The 17,662-nt window shown below is 31.5% G+C and overlaps 1 protein-coding gene across 5 annotated transcripts in view; it reads right to left on the minus strand.

Annotated features, from left to right (window-relative positions):
* Positions 1 to 17,662, minus strand: part of LOC118201138 (importin subunit alpha-3-like) — a 104,206-nt gene that overhangs the window by 83,812 nt on the left and 2,732 nt on the right. For 4 of the 5 annotated variants that reach the window (XR_015039103.1, XR_015039102.1, XM_085809554.1 and 1 more), the window contains exons 2-4: positions 16,486 to 16,581; positions 3,412 to 3,497; positions 3,185 to 3,271 (exon numbers count right to left, since the gene is read on the minus strand). Coding sequence is in view for 3 of the 5 variants with exons in the window: in XM_085809554.1 (XP_085665680.1) it covers positions 3,185 to 3,271; positions 3,412 to 3,497; positions 16,486 to 16,581 (269 nt within the window). In the remaining 2 variants the exon portion in view is untranslated. Of the gene's footprint in view, positions 1 to 3,184; positions 3,272 to 3,411; positions 3,498 to 16,485; positions 16,582 to 17,127; positions 17,349 to 17,662 lie in introns of all 5 variants that reach the window. The other variant, XM_085809553.1, reaches the window with a different exon arrangement.

Below are 17,662 nucleotides of genomic sequence, written 5' to 3' on the forward strand. Positions count from 1 at the left end.
TGTGGGAGCTTTTGCCCCATCCACCATATAGCTGGGACATCGCTCCTTTGGACTTCTACATTTTTTCACACCTGCAGTTACATCTTGCTGGTACTATCTTCTATTCTGCACAGGACGTCCAAAATGAGGTTAATCTGTGTTTGGACTGGTAGCCACCAAGTTCCTGAGCCGAAAGCTTTGGAAAACTACAAACTTTGGCAGATAATAATAGATTTGTGTGGTGATTACTACCTGCACTAAAGGTACTGCTTTCATGTTTTCTTTTTTTTTCCCTAACTTTATTAAGAATGTTTCCTGGTGGAAAACTTTCATTACAACCAGATATATGAGGACAATAAACATGTTGCATGCTTTAGCAAAAAGACACAATATAATATATCAATAAAGTATTGTTATTTTTTTTCTGACACCAGTTGTTACGTTATTTTCTTCCTTTGCATTCGTACGGGGTTTGTGAGGATTTGAAGTGAATAATGACAATACTACTTGATGAAGTATCGAAACACACTTTATTGGCCAGTATTGTCAGGGCAGCTCCAAAACACATTTTTATAGTCGTTGATGAACTACTATAAAGACGCTGAAACGATCAGCGACACAGCTTTCAGGTTATCAGGCTATCCACAGTGGAGACAGCTTCACAGCAAAGCACTAGAGTACAGCTCCCGACTCTGCTTGGTCGTTCTCGGAACTCCACGTACTCTCGACACTCTCCACACTACAACTCGTGATGCACTCGATGACACACAGAGCACAGCTCCCGACTCTTTTATTCAGTCGTTCCCGGAGCTCAACACGCTCTCTCGACGATGCACAAACTGCGATACACTACGAGACTCTTTCAATGCACTTGATGACCCACTCAGCACTCTCTGCCCGGCTTTCAACTTGATCAACTCCGCAGGGATTGACTCGCTAGACAAGACACAAACTCAATACTTACTCTCTGCATACCAGCAGGGTTTATATAGCTTTTGGCTGGTATTCGAGAACATTCTAGGCTTTGCAGGGAAGCTATTTCACCGCACCTGGACATTTCGTAACAGTATTATTTACTGTAGGGTATTTTACCAATAATATCTTCAGAGATTTATGAAAACACATTTGGCTAAATGAAACTGAAAATCTCTTAGACAACAATTAACTGAAGTTTTTCTGAATCTTTACCTGAATTTTGAAATTTTAATAAGCACATAATATACACAGATGCTATTCGCCTTAAGAATGAGTTACATTCTGAACAATTATCTGCACCATGAATTTTTCATAAAATGTTACTAAGTTTGCTCTGCATATCTCCTAACACTGTTCTTACAATAAGAGCTGTAAATACTGTAGGGTACTTACGTATTATCGCAACCAGGTTGGGGCGATTTGTAAGTTTGAGTAAAAAAGTATGAATAGAAAGAAAATGAACATTTATTAATTACAGATAATTTTTAATACAGTTTTTTATATTATTTTGTTTTAAAATATAAAATAGCAATTAAACCCTTCCGATTTCGAATTTGACTAAGTTGCAGAATTATTTTTTCGGCGGAAATCTTTTGGCTATTGCTTTTAGCACTGATTGAAAACCGTATTCGCCATAACCATGTACACGTCGACTTATTTTTACTTAAAAAAAACATCCCAGAATTGCACAAAAATGGCATTGCGCACACTCTTGACTTTATCCATGTACACTGCTATTTTCTCATAAATTACAAAAATTTGCATTTCGTGCAAATTGCCTGCATTGTCTGCATTTCGTGCAAATTGCCTGCATTGCCGTAAGTAGGGTCACCAAATTTGGCAATTTATGCGAATTTTGGCCTGGTTGCGTTAATACGTATGTACCTACTGTAGAATAAACAATTAAATATACAAAAACAAATAACACATTTAAAATATCAAACACTAAACATTATAAATAAAAAAGTTGGGAGTGAGTCAATGCTTGACTTGCCGTCTGAAGACTAAGAATATTTGTAAGTAAAGGGGACATTTGTGATGAGGAGGTTGTATGAGAAATAGAAGGAGCTGACATGCTAGATGAGCCCACAACACAAATTTCTCAAACATTTCTTAAGAAAATAAGTTTCAAACCTGTCTGAACAGGTTTATTTTTTCTTTCATCTTCTATAAAACGACAGCACAGCAGACTTTATTTTAGCTAATGTCTCAAAACTTGGGTCTCAATTTTCTAAAAATGTAAGGACAAATGTTACTCTTTGAGAACTAGTTTGTTTATATTTGCAAAAGTTTGTAAAGTGGAAAGCATCTGTGTAAAAAAACTTTTGTGCCTTTTAAACTTACACTACGAAAGAAAATTACAGAAAAAATTGAAAGTTTCAAAATTCATGGCTCAGAAATAACAATGCAAATGAAGATTAGTCGGAAATTTGAAAGATTTGCTAATGGGTAAAGAGAAAGTTTTACATATTATACTGTTTATATGAGAACTGTTAAATAAAACTCCCATTACAAAACTGATTACATGCAAACTAGAAAACAGCAGTATAAAAAGTGATGACAAAGTTGCATAGACAAGAAAGAAATATTTTAAAGGGAAAGTGAGGTAATATTAAAAAATCTTTTCACACTACCTATTAACAACTCAGGTTACACAATACAATTCAAGTTTTAGAAGGAAAACAAGTGATGTATTTAAATGAAAGGATAACATGATAATAGTAAATGAAAGGCTAAGATTTCCTTAGAGGGAACTTTTTATTAGTGACATTCTTTTTCCAAACAAAATCAAAAACTCAAATTCAGCCTTATAAACACAATTTTTTAATTTTATGTTATAAATTTTTAAAATGTTTAATACAAATTTCCATGTTAATTCACAGCATTTATTAATAGCATTTATTATGGTATTTTCTATATTTCTTTAAAATGTTCAAAAATATATTAATTATAAATACTTGAACAACAAATTTAAAAAGTTAATCTGAATGGCTTGAATAAATGCATTAGATAAACTAGAAAAATCTAAGAAAGCAACTGCAAAAATATTACCACACACCAAATTAGTCAAAAATAATTCATATAAAAATGAGAAAGATTAACAAAAGGATTAAGGGTGTAATTTATTTACATTCTCATCAAGCTTAATTTCTAGTTATGAGAAGTAATATGCAAAATTTTACATATTTTTACTCTACAAATGGAAACATTTAAACTTCTTATAACATACCAATTATGTTACCTAAAGCCCAAACTGCTTGTTCACATACATTTTGATGAGGTGATTTAAGTAATTCCAATAATATAGGGACTGCGCCTAAAAAAATTCATGAAAAGGTAGGGAATAAAGTATTATTTTCTGGAATTAAATATAACAAACTAACATCAAATCAGATTTTTAAATACTTATTGCAGTTCAACTTATTAATTTAATAAGAAATTAAACAAAAAAATTACCTGTATTTACAACTGCTGTTGTCTGCACGGTAGTTCCTGATGCAATATTTGTTAGGGTGCAAGCCGCTTCAAACTGAAGAGAGGGGCTATGAAAAAAACGAAACTCATCAAAATGTAACAAGTCTATGAAACCAGTTCCTAACTTTAAAAAACAAAACACTTTTATCACCCATATAATCTTTATGAAGGAAATTAGGCATATCAAGAACTGATTCAAGACCTTTTTAAAGCCTCTTTGTAAAACCACTTTTTTTCATAATTAAGAGGTCTTTTAAAATTGCACTTTAGCATGTCCATTTAAACCTGCTGAGTTTCTGGACATGCCATACATCCTCTGCTATGCAATTCATGTTAATACAGGATTGCATTTTTCACTAATGTATGAATGATCTAAAAGTGAACATTTTACAAATAGTCATCTTAATTAAAAGAATTATCTTCAAAAAGACTCAAATAATATGTAAACTAACTATTCAAAAATGTGGAAAGCTTAAGATAATGAATTACATCCATGCTTAACATGTGCCATATAGAGAGAAAAATTAAACTTTACACTACATACAGCTTGGACTGTCACTTTCAAATACTGAACCAAGGAAATTTTTGATGTAGTCATAAATAAAGCACACAGATAAATCTGAACAAAGAAATTATTTGGGAAAATTCTTTAATTTAAACTTAAACAAAAGCATATGTGAATTATTTTACTAATTTATTTATTTGAAAGTTCCAATGTTTTGCTTTCACTTAAGAATAGGCTTAGTGGGTGTCCCATTTTTAAATTTCAAATCATGGTGTCCCTACTACATCTTTGGGAATGTTCAAATGTCCCAGTTTATTGACTCTCTGATTCTCACCAACATTTGCATTGTCAAACCAGTAGCATACCCTCAATTCGGCATCCAGCACGCCACATTCCTCACAACTCTGAGACAGCAACTGTAAATGGAGAGGTTCTGATGGTTACTGTTATCAGCTGATTAAAAGGTGATTGACAACATAGAAGACATAATATTTATTTAGACATAATTTATTTCTACAGCTTTGGTTTTTTGTTACTGATGTAGGTACATATTAAATAAAGCAACTATTTTTTTAATATTGTTTTTAAAATTAATGACACAGTTTCCAAATATTTTATAGTCTTTTAGCCCTGCCCAAAATGTCAAACAGAAAGTGCAAATTTTCTGACAAATACAGGAAGAAATATCCTTTGATTTAAAAAGACAGAACAGAATCTCAAGCTTTCTACAAACTCTGTAATATATATTTTAATATTAATCATGGAGGAATTGTAGGTATTAAAGATCACATTGGAAAAGAGAGAAAAATGTAACATATCTTCCTCAAATATGAGCTAAATTCTCCCAAATTACTGCATAAAACATGACAGTTTAGAAGAAGAAAAAATTACTGCATCAAACTATCTGGTCGATAAACATCATGGCATTTGCATACCATGTGGTAAAAAAACGTTAATCTTTTGCTTCTACAGACTGCTTTGATAAGTTAATAGCAAAATTATTTAATGACTCAAAAACTATCCTACAATTATGTCCTAGCAAGAACAAAAACATGTTTGATTAAGTAGGTTCTTGGGCTTCATTTAGTTGACAAGTTTGATTAAGCAGGTTCTTGGGCTTCATTTAGTTGATCTCATTTGTTAAGAACTTCAAAGCTGCTCATTTTATAGCATTAGCAATGATGCAAATAATCATTCAAAAATTTTTTCTATTCTTTATTCAATATTATTACAAAACAAGTATAAATATAACATTACTGAAGTTTAAGGGGGAAGACATCAGATATAGCGGTAAAATTTTTAAAGGATTTAAATACTGACATGCAAAAATGCACTGGATTTGGAGATGACAATGCTAATGCTATATTTAGAGGACAAGACACACATGCTACTAATAATGTGTACAATAAACTAAAAAAGAAACTGGAACAGTTTTGAAAGAACTGGATGCCCTGCTCATATTTTACATAATATATTACAAACAGCAGCTGACCAATTATCAAGCAATACTGATCAAATAATTCAAAAATTATTCAATTATTTTCTTATATAGCCAGGAAAGAGAAGCTGAAAGATTTCTGCGATTTTTGTCAAAGTAAAACATAAAACTGTGCTCTCACATTTTAAAACAGGATGGATGTCAATGTTACCAGGTATTGAACATATTATAAAGTTCTCTGATTTTTTTTCCCCTTGAAAGAAAAAGGACCCAAATTTCTACTTTATTTTCTCAGCAATAAATTCAGTGAAGTCTGTCTTCAATTTCTTCATAGCTAATGTATGCACTTTTCACTTCTAGATATTAAAAACGGAAGGAACAAAAAGTTACAGAAGTTTAAATGTTATTTACATGGACTAAGAAGGGGTCTCAGACTTTCAGCCATTGTCTTTTTGCAAATAGGACAATCCCTTGACAAGTGCCCCATGAGCCATTTCACCATCAAGTAGAAATACAATACATAATAAAGATTGCTCATAATGCATAAAATTACTCGTTTACAAATACGGGATATAAATAAATTACACAGAGTTGGAAAATTATGTCAATATCAAATACAATACTATCACATTTCATCATAATTATGGGCTAAACTTCTCAGATATTCTGTCCAATTATCACTTCTAAAATTATTTACTAGTGAAAAAATTTCTTTCATAGCTAGCCTATACTTTGATAGGGGAATTGAGGGGTAACGGGGCAGAATTTTCCAGGCCGAAATTTCGCAGCTGTCTTTAGTAGCCCTTTCAGGACAGGCGTCCCATATATGCATTTCCTAAGAACGTCTCTTACAGCCGGGTGTTCCATCCACGCATCGCTAGATATTGCATTCAGAGGACGGGAGATGCATATATGCAGTTTAAGCTGGAACGTTTTTCTGAAGGCCACTAGATGGCATCCTATGTACATTACTTTTGAAATGAACACAGTTTCAGGTTCCTAATCTTGAGTTTAATATATTCTGCCTGACTTTGGTATTTTACTGATCAACTGTTGCGAGGGTGGGGGGAGGGAAAGCATAAACAAAGGTGGGCTCTTTAAATAGCTGTGTGCTAACATAAACATTCGCGTGTCCGATTTATATCAAATTTCTTTTTTTATTCTATTTTTTGCCTCTACTATGTACGGTCTTTTAGGGTTAGTACAGTCAAAAGTGGTTAATTCGGACAACCATAATCCGGAATGATCTATAATCCGGACCTCAAAGCTACAAACTTTCTGCGCATGTGTCGCGTTGACACATGCGCATAGGCGTTTACGCATGCGCGTAAGACCTTTACGGCTGCGAATATGAGTGTGCGCATTCGTGTTTAATGTATAACGGACAGTATAAGCTAAGCTAAAATTATCTAATTCAGTTAATGTTGCAGATTGCGTTGTTCCTTAATCTTCGAATTGGATCCGGCTTATTATTTTTTGCAGACTGTTAGAGCAATTTTATAAAAGTAAGCTTGAACTTTCGATTATGTCAAATAGAATTTCCGATATATATATTTACTAATATGTAAAGGATCTACAAAGCGAAAGTATGTTTCGAAATCCATTAAACAGAAAGTGGAATTGCTGCAATAAATGGATAAAGGCATATCCTTTGATTATCTAAACATTCCGAAATATGTTTATCAATTTCACACTATTCTGCGGTGGGAGGGAAACGATGCAGCACGCAATGAATTGGAAGTTGATCTGTCAGCACTATCCTTATCTTCAGGGCAGATGTTTTTATTTTATTTGGCTTATAATTCCCTACTAAATGTAGTATTTCATCTCGATGTACTCCGTCTTTAATATGATTTAAATCAAATTCCTCATCATTATAATTCGCTTCTGATAGCGAAGAAAGTAACAGAGGTTATTGAAAATGAAAACATTTCGATTGACAAATTAGTCGGTATTCTCGACACAGCAATTATAGGAATTGAACAGCGGAACTTTGTAACTGAAGAAGAAATTATGTCTGTTTATAGAATTAAAGAGAAAGTATTATCACATGAAACGAAGCAACTTAAACAACTTACATTGAAAGAAATGTTTAATAAAGTAAACAAATAAATATTAAGCTTTTTCTTTTTGTAAATTTTGATACCCTTTAAATCATAATTGTTCTTTATTTCATAAATTACGGTTTCATATTTTTAATTTTATAATTTATGCATGCCATGTTACCAGATTTAAAGTGATGATCTATAATCCGGAATCGCCGAAATCCCGACGAGTCCGGATTAACGACTTTTGACTGTATATGGAATTCTGTTACGTTTTGCATTGCCTTCAGATATATTTCTGTTTCTTTTGTTTTTATTTCGGAAAGCCTCACCTCCAGTCTATTGTGTCGGGAAGGCGCTATTTATCAGAGGAAGAACATTCTTGTATGGTTAATGAACCATTTACTAATGCAGATGAGAGTGATGATTCATTTTCTAAAGAGTTAGAAAGTGATATTTATTCATTTTAAATTTTGTTACTTCTTACTGTAAATAGTTTTTATTGTGTTGTTTTATTAACTTTAAACTTTATTGATGGATTTTATCAATTAAAACTTTGGAAAAATTTGAACAGCGCTTCCGAAAATCGTTTAACAAAATAAGCAATTTTTTAAGTAATGTAAAATAAAAACGTTATTAAGTGCTAGTTTTAACATATATAAGAGCTCAAGTAATAATCTAAAATGATACCAAAAATTACGATGCTAGAAGTGAAGCTTTTTTTTTTTTTTTTTTTTCTGATTTTTCTTATAAAATTAGGCTTAGCGATGCAAAATCTTTGTCTTGTACACTGACTGAATTTCATTCCCTTCCATCCCACACGAGCGTCTTAAACAAAGGTGCGCCATTGCGAAAGGGTTTAAAGGTAAAATTTTGACTTGTATTTTTCACTGAAGTATTTTAATTTTTCACTTTGGTTTCAATTCTTTAAACAAAATAGAATTCTCTTCATTTAAGGTACAAGATTGTAATTAGAATTTATTTTGTTGTTTCCTTGTTTTGGGGAAATGCCAGAATTTTTGGGTGAACTATTACAATTAAAATACATTGAAATGGCTTATCGGTTAATTCTAGGTACATAAAAGGAAGGATTTTTTTAGAAGAAAAGAGATTTCAATTGATTCCAGTGTTCCTCCACTCGATGAAGCGGCATTGAAGTTGATTGAATTCTTCTTCTATTGTGTTTTTTCTTTACATTGAATTAAAAAATTTTTTGAATTTGAGTATTGCTTGTTTAAAAGTTTTGGTTTTAACATTTATTAAATTCTTTGTTGCATTTATACAATTACTGAAATTTATTAATTATAAATTTAAAATTTTTTGGTGTTTGTGAAACATTAGTTCTAAATTTCTTACTTTGCCTTTAATAATATATTATTATATATATATATGCAAGATATAACAAAATACAACAGCTACTTTAAGAATAATTGGCGACTTTAAACTTAACTATTCTAGATTTGAGGTTCTCCCAAATTTGAGATTCTTCCATGTTATATAACAACCTAAAATCAGCTAATCTCTTGTATTGCATCTACTTCGGTATAAATACTACTCACAAGAAATTATGTCATGCCTTTCTCTAGCTTTGCCACTAATCTAATAACCTTGATTCAAAAGACATTTTTCTTCTTTGTTTCAAAGGATTGCACCGTGATGCCGTACTTTATTTTTCACTTTTAAATTTTTGAACTTGCAAATACTCAATATCCACTTTAAATTTCCTTTACACATCGAAGTTTGAAGAGGACAGGACAAATTAATTGTCAAAGTATTATTGTCTTATTTAATATTGCATTATATCATTATGTTTTTATATTAAATTTTCTATTGTATTAAAAATGTGTATAAACAATAGAAAGAATTTATTCAATCCATTATAAATTGAGTATTACTCGTGCATTTCCACAGAAAAGTTGACAACTCATCCCGTATTATAGTAGAAATATTTTCATCAACAAAAATTTGAAAGACTTTTTAATGAATATTTCACTAAAATATTTGAACATTTACCTTGTGAAACTCTTTTCATCAAGAGACTTTACAAAAAATATTTCAATGGACATTCAAAAGATATTGGATATTTTAACAATTTGAGGACTTAAAAAAAATTCTATTTGTGTAAATTCATTATTTAGTTTTATTTAGAAATTATAGCATTGTTGTAGTATTTGTAAATTATATGTTAAGTATTTCGTAATCTGTATAAGAGAAAAGTCATGAATCATGAAAGAGCATAGGAAAACCTGCAGGCTATGTCCTTGATGCTTCATCATGTCTTCCCTCATATGATAAACTTTGTCTTGCTTAACTAAATCACTAAGCCTTTTCTGCCACCCTGCTCTCCCACCCTTTCTTTTGAAGGGAGGAATATGTAAGATATAACAAAATACGATAGTTGCTTTAAAAATATTTAGCGACCTCAAAATACTCTAGTCTAAATTTGGCATTCTCCCCCTAAATTCACCTGTTCTCCCAAATTTGAAATTCTTCCATGTTATATAAAAACCTGAAATTAATGAATCATACAAATGCATCTACTTTGGTATAAACACTGGTCGCAAAAAATTAAGTCATTCCTTTCCCTAACTTTGCCCCTGCTAAGATATCCCCGCTGCTCTGCTTGGTATGCCTAAAATAATGTCGTCCTGTTTCATAAAATAATTCATTATGAAATGATAAATATCTACTAAGATGGTTTTACATGTGTGAAAATAAAGACGGGGATTTCTTCAAAATTAATTTGTGTCGACGTCATCTGTTTATCTTTCGACTCATCCAGCACAACTGACTACACATGGTCTTATTTGTATTTTAAGGAACTGGAAAAGAAATTTTTTTTTTCGGTTTTTAACCTCAAATGAACCAGGAGAACGAAACATATTTTCAAAGCATGTTAATCAACTTTTATGAAGCTTTAATTCATTTTCCTCTGATGAGTTCTGAATTGGAGTTTCAGTAAAAGGAGATTAATTTTTATACTTTTATTATCTTCTACACTTTTAGTTTTCGAGTTTGTACTACTACAGTACAAAGTCCATAAAAACAGAAGAAACAGAAATATATCTGAAGGCAATGCAAAACGTAACAGAATTCCATATACAGGCAAAAGTCGTTAATCCGGACTCGTCGGGACTTCGGTGATTCCGGATTAGGGGTTTTTCTGGACTATAGATCATCAATTTAAATCTGGTAAGATGGCATGCAGAAATTATACAATTAAAGATATGAAACTGTAATTTATGAAATAAAGAGCAATTATGATCTAAAGGGTATCAAAATTTATAAAACAAAAGGCTTCATATTTATTTGTTTACTTTATTAAACATTTCTTTCAATGTAAGTAGTTTAAGTTGCTTTGTTTTTGTGCTAATATTTTCTCTTTAATTCTACAAACAGACATAATTTCTTGTTCAGTTACAAAGTTCCACCTATCGGAAGCGGTATTTTCTGGATCTAGAACCATACTACAGATTTTGCCTTCCGTTCATTGATTGATGATTGAGGCATTGTTGTCGCAATGAAAATCTTCTGTTATATTATCTTCATTTATTACTTCTCCACATTTCTTTACAAAATCCAATAACTGGAAAATTTCACCTTTAGTTTGCGATGTCCGAAAACCTTAAAATTCGCAGCTATCATCTTCATCGTCCTCACCATGAAATATGGTAGCTGGAAATAAATTATGCCGAGTATTTTTAAACCTATCTGGAGGCACATCCTCCCAACTCACATGCATAAACGCATTAGGCGCATGCATAAAGCATACGAAAAAAAGTTTGTGGCTTTGAGGTCCGAATTATAGATCATTCCGGATAATGGATGTCCAGATTATGGACTTTGTACTGTATAATCCTTTTTTTAATTCTGAATTGTTTAGATATTGCTGTTAAATCCCTTATACAAGGATGCAATTTTTAATATTGCTGAGGAATTACCTTGCTTTGGCTCCAATTTACTTTTTACTTTATATGTTTTAAGTTTATTTTACTTCTATCCTACAGCTATAGTGCAAGACGGATATAAAAAATTTGTTTTTAACTTTTGTCTCTTACGTTTTTCATGAAGCTTTAATTCATTTTCTATTAAAAAAGGCCAAATCAAATGCCAAGTACAAAGACAAGGAATAAAAAGAATACAAGATGAATTTTATTTTTATGATATTTTAGCTAAATTGTAATAATTTTTATTTTTGTTCCTAAAAAAAAATATATTTCTTATAAAGACAGAAATATATTTCCAATTCATGTTCATGTATACATTTTGTTAGTGTTTTTTGTTTTTGTTCTTAACAAACTTATTTTACATTATAATTTTACAATTTCAGATGTGCTTTTTGTTTGCTCATTCTGTCCCAGTTTGACGTCTGAGAAATCTCATGAAAGTATTACACCATTATAACTAACTGATTTCCCATTCAGTTAATAATGCTTTTTAATACTATATAAGCTTAAAGACATACAGCCTTTTCTGCAATTGTATTGTCTGCAAAATGCATGGATTCTCTTCACAACCCATCCCCCTCAAAACTGCTTTACAATTCTCAGATGATCATAACATCAATGCTCCTTCCCATGACAAATAAAGGTTAAAAAAATTTAGAACTGCACCTTCTGAATATGCACCTCTTTATCATAATATGAAATTGGCAAAAGGTCTGAACAAGAAATTCATAGCACTCTCTGGTGTAAATTTTGTACATGATGTATGAGCAAAGCACAATTTAGAACTGGTCCAACAATCATAAAGCTTCAGACTAATTTTTTTGGCTCTACTCTTATATGCGCCCTAACATCACCAAATGTGGCGATATGTGTTCTGCACTAGTTTTTGGCACGATTGCGTGTTGTATGGCAACCCTGTTGACGTTGAAAAATCTTTTGCTGGAGTGGTTTAATTGCTTGTTGGTTCGTGTTTTGAAATGGCCTATGTTGCAATGATAGACGTGGTGGCAAGATTTCAGTCGCGTATTTTAGATTGTGAGGAAAGTAAATTTAGTATTAAAAGGTACAATGTTGGAATTCTTAACGAGTATTTTGCTCACGAGTGTGTTTATGAGGATTGAAGAGTATTTTTGGAATTTCTGTGGGACTTTTAAAATGGAGTCCGAAATGCGGAGCTGCTATGAGAACTCGGATGAAGAAAGGCATTTCTGATAGTTTTTGTGTGAATTTGCAGTCAAATGGTTGCTGCTAAAGTATGTGGCTGTCAGCAGAGTTCAAGATTTGGATTGTGGTTTTCGTGTAGTGTGTTAACTTTGGAGGAAGTTTTTATCATTACTTTTGAAATTTTGAATCTCAGAAAGACATGCGATATAGCAAAATTGTGGCACTTTTGTTCAGAGACATTGAGTGACTGGCAAAATTTTATTCAGGAATGTATTACGGTAAGTGCATTTTATTTTACTGTTTTTATTTTGTAGAATGTTATGTTCATTGTGTATTTTAATATGAATTTCTGTTGTTAATTCTTTGTAATTTAATTTAGTTTATTTGGTTGATTTGTGTGCAATGCCTAGATTGTGCAATTTGTAGATATTTTTTTAAGTTTAAACAGAATGCTTGTCGAATGGTATTCTTTGAAATTTACCGTTATGTTAATTAATTGAAGCAAGGTGTGCGTAGTTCGTAGATTCCTTCGCTGCCTAGAATATGCAATTCGTAGTTTTTTTTAAAGTTAAAACATATCGCTATGTACATGAATTCTTCTCAAATATTTCTGGTTAGAAACTTTACATTTTTGTTATCTAAATTTTTTGTTTTCATTTCGGATTTTTATTCCATTTTTTAAATTAAACTTTAAATTATGCTTAACCACAAATTGAATTAGCATATTAGTTTTCGGTAAAAGTATAGTTTAGGGTACCCCTTGGCGAAACTTGGCGATTTTTAGCGGTACATGGATACCGATTTTGTGCAACTCTTTGACTCGTTATTTTGGCTTGCGAAGCGGCGATTTTCGACTTATTTTCACTTAAAAAAAAAACCCTGAATTGCACAAATATGGCATTGCGCACTCCTTTGACTTTATCCATGTACACGTCGACCTATTTTCACTTAAAAAAAATCCTCGAATTGCACAAAAATGGCATTGCGCACTCTTTTAACTTTATCCATGTACACGTCGACCTATTTTCACTTAAAAAAAATCCCAGAATAGCACAAACTTGCATTGCGCACTCTCTTTACTTTGTCCATGTACATATGATATATTTTCACTTAAAAAGTCAAAGGAGCACCAAATTCTACAATATAGGCAAACAAAAAATACATAATCTCAATAAAATACATTTTAAACCAAACAATAAAATAACATAAAAAAGGAAAAACATGTTATACATTTAAGCACTACCAAAAGCAAATATTCACTTACCATGATTTTCGAGTTCGCTTCGTACACCCAGAGCCACGTCAAAATCAAAATATCAATCATACTCAAATGACTTTTTTCAAATCGGGTACTCTTTCTGATCGAACGCTTCACATAGTGACCATCTAAACCTCTCTTCCTACAAACCCATTCAAATCCATCTAAACGGTTTTAACACACACCACAAAAACGCTTACAGAACATCCCATGATTCAAAATTTCCCAGAATCATGCACCCGATTACGTCGCAATAGGGTTTCCATAACATTCAACTACTCAGGCTACCATAAATGAAACAACAACTTGGCGATAAATCAAACAACAACTTCGCCATAATACAAGGGGTACCTTAAAGTCTACTCTATCCTAGTTTTCTAAAAAAAAAAAAAAAAAAAAAAAAAAAAAAAAAATTAAAAAGAAATGCACAAGATTGATTTTCAGATTACCTGGTTCAAAGTTATTTTTCTTTTTCTTATTAAACCAGGTTTGGGTTCTATGTTTTACTATGCCAAAAAAAAAAAAAAAAAAAAAATGAAATATGAACTCTACATAAATTCAGAAATTAATTAAATAAAAAAATTCAATTAAATTTTTACATGTATTTAGCCTTTATATCTTTATTTCAAAGAAACAAACTTGGTTATCTCTGAATGTGTGTGTACAAGTAGAAGAAACGGTAAATTTTGTAAAAGCATTTGGTACTTTCCAAATACCTGCATACCCATGAAAAGCCACCAACCCACTGGCAACTTTGTAAACAGGTAAACAACATTTATGTATCGCTGTTTATGTAGCTATCTTTACAGTTCTTAGACCTACATAAACAAGAATAAAAAGCATTTTACAAAAAAAAAAAAAAAAAAAAGAGGTTGATCTTTACAATATGGTAACTGGTAGTTTCGCGACATTTTGGAGGCGATAAAGGTTACTACCTGGCACTTTGGTAATAATGTGAGCAGTACTCAGTTCCGATTACGCATTATTTTGTGTGAGGGAAATGAGAGATCATGGGATATGTCATATGATATTAATGGACGAATTACGGTTCTTTAATCGGAAAAGGGGGGAAATCGGGAAAAAATCTGGAAATTTTGTATTTGGCTTTATTCTGTGTTGTGTGAAACAGTGTTCGTGAATTTTTGGATCCCATGGCCGTAACTAAAGTGAATTCGAAATGGGTATTTATGTATGTATTAATTTAATGTATGTGCTCATTTATATTTTAAGTACTGTTTTTGAATTTAATTATATTTTAATTAAATGATAGTTATTTTGTGAATTTTATGTTTGTAGGAATTTGGTATACGTTTTAGTTGAAGTAAACGTGCATGGAAATAATTTAAATATCTGACACTAAGTATTTGTAATGCTTGCGGTATGAATTCGTTGGTGACGTGTATAATGTAATAGATGATTTAGAGGTAAAAGTTTTTGGATATTTTATTTATTTTATATGTGGAAATGTTCATATTTGGAAAGGGTAAATACTTTTTCGCGATCAGGTAATTTCATATATGTTCTTTTTACCGGGTTTAAAGATTGAGAAAATTGTCATGTATTTTCGTAAAATTTTTCTAATTTATGAGAAAAAAGCAGTGTACATGGATATAGTGAAGAGTGTGTGCAATGCCATTTTTGTGCAATTCTGGGATGTTTTTTTAAGTAAAAATAAGTTGACGTGTACATGGTTTAGTGATATTTTAATTAAATGATAGTTATTTTATGAATTTTATGTTTGTAGGAATTTGGTACACGTTTAAGTTGAAGTAAACGTGCATGGAAATAATTTAAATATTTGATACTAAGTGTTTGTAATGCTTGCGGTATGAATTTGTTGGTGACGTGTATAATGTAATAGATGATTTAGAGGTAAAAGTTTTTGGATATTTTATTTATTTTATATGTGGAAATGTTCATATTTGGAAAGGGTAAATACATTTTCGCTATCAGGTAATTTCATATATGTTCTTTTTACCGGGTTTAAAGATTGAGAAAATTGTCATGTATTTTCGTGAAATTTTTCTAATTTATGAGAAAAAAGCAGTGTACATGGATATAGTGAAGAGTGTGCGCAATGCCATTTTTGTGCAATTCTGGGATTTTTTTTAAGTAAAAATAAGTCGGCATGTACATGGTTTATGTGTATGTGTTATTTTGAAAAACGCGTAAGGAGTATGGTATTGTGCACTTTTTCCCAATTTTGCAGTGAATATTTGTCATGATTAAGCAGTTTTGTTAGATAAAATTTCTAGCATAAGTGTAATTTAGCTAGTAGACTGTTGGAAGAAGTGTTCAGTAGATAAAAAGAAAAGAAACAAGTCTTTACTTCGTGAAGACAAAATGGCGGCGGGAAAAAAAAATAGAGGGTTGCTGTAGGAGAGTTGGTCGCCAAATTTTCGCCAAAAAAAACGCCAAGTTACCATAATGTAAAGATCAACCAAAAAAGAAATTTTATGTTTTTACTGCTGGTGTATATTGTTTAGTGACATTATCATAAATACAAAGCATGTGCATCTGTGCATATGGCAAGCAAATATGTGATTATATTTGCTTGCACACGTTGGTTATGTAGTATACAAGCACATGCTTATATACTGTCATATGTATACTAAAAAATATGTCAAAAAACAGGCAATTCTACCAAAAGTTGAACCCAGCGGTGCAGATAAACAGAAAGTACCAAGCATTTTACTTACTTATCATGCCGTCTTAGGCACTGAACAAGTATAGGCAAAATCCCAGAATTTATTAACTCATCAATTAGAGAGCTGTGGTCACTAAATGATAATTTCCTGCAATAGAAATTAAAATATGAGAAAATGAGTTCTATATAAATATGTAACAATTCAGTTTAATTTGCAAAAAAATAAAATGCTAATTCTGAAGGTGAAGGAATTAACACAGTAAATATCAATATATAATGCATGTGGTATTTCAGATTAAAAAATCTCCCAGAACACACAGAAAGACAAAAAAAAAAAAAAAAAATTATTTTCCAACTATGCACTTTTAATAATATGTAATTTTATTACTACTATGATGTTGCACACTACATTGTTGATTATTAAATACTTAGAATAAGTGTTCTCAAATGCTTATAACAACAAATACAATAAAATAGTAGAATGCCTTCATCCACATGTGTTAGGATCAAGGGTTGTGCAGATTAGTGAATTTCACTGATTGGTTATGTCTTTTTGAGTTTCACTGACATTTTCCCCTTCCTAAGTTTTTATACTGCTTTTGGATTATTTGTATATAAAAAAACTCAAACAAATGCATATATTGACAACTCTTTCTTTAATACAAACCCATTATATCCTTAATCATATACTTACATCAATGTTATGATTACTTTTATATTTTTGGAACAGCCATCCGGCTGGTACAGTGGTTTATGACCCTGACTACTGTAGTGATGCGCCAAAGTTCGAATCCCAGAGACGGTATGGTTGCAAGTATTCGTCCCTTCATAGGAGGCAAAGGTGACCACCTATTAGGCGCTTCCATAACGAAATGGCCACCACTTCCGGCCCTTGTAGTGGGGCAAGGCTAATGGCTATTAAATAAAGGACCCAGTCATAAAAGAAAAAAATTCTGGAACATCAAATTTATTGCTAATTGTTTTAACACTTTGTTCCTCAACATTTTCCACTGTCCTTTATATACTGTTATCATTTAATGTGTTAAAAATTTTTGTTTCTCTGGAAAATTCAGATATTGTTGTGATGCTAAACTGTCACCAAAAGCAATTCTTGCTTCCTGATAATGAGATTCAGTGTCTCATCAGTATATTGTAACAGGAAACTCATATTTAAAAGTCAGCCTAAGTAATGTTTTCTACTTTAAAAATTTGAGGCAAATCTGAAGCTC

The sequence above is a fragment of the Stegodyphus dumicola genome, chromosome X2, assembly GCF_044657685.1.
Source record: "Stegodyphus dumicola isolate Sdum_Otavi_A_Nest chromosome X2, ASM4465768v1".
Classification (NCBI taxonomy): domain Eukaryota; kingdom Metazoa; phylum Arthropoda; class Arachnida; order Araneae; family Eresidae; genus Stegodyphus; species Stegodyphus dumicola.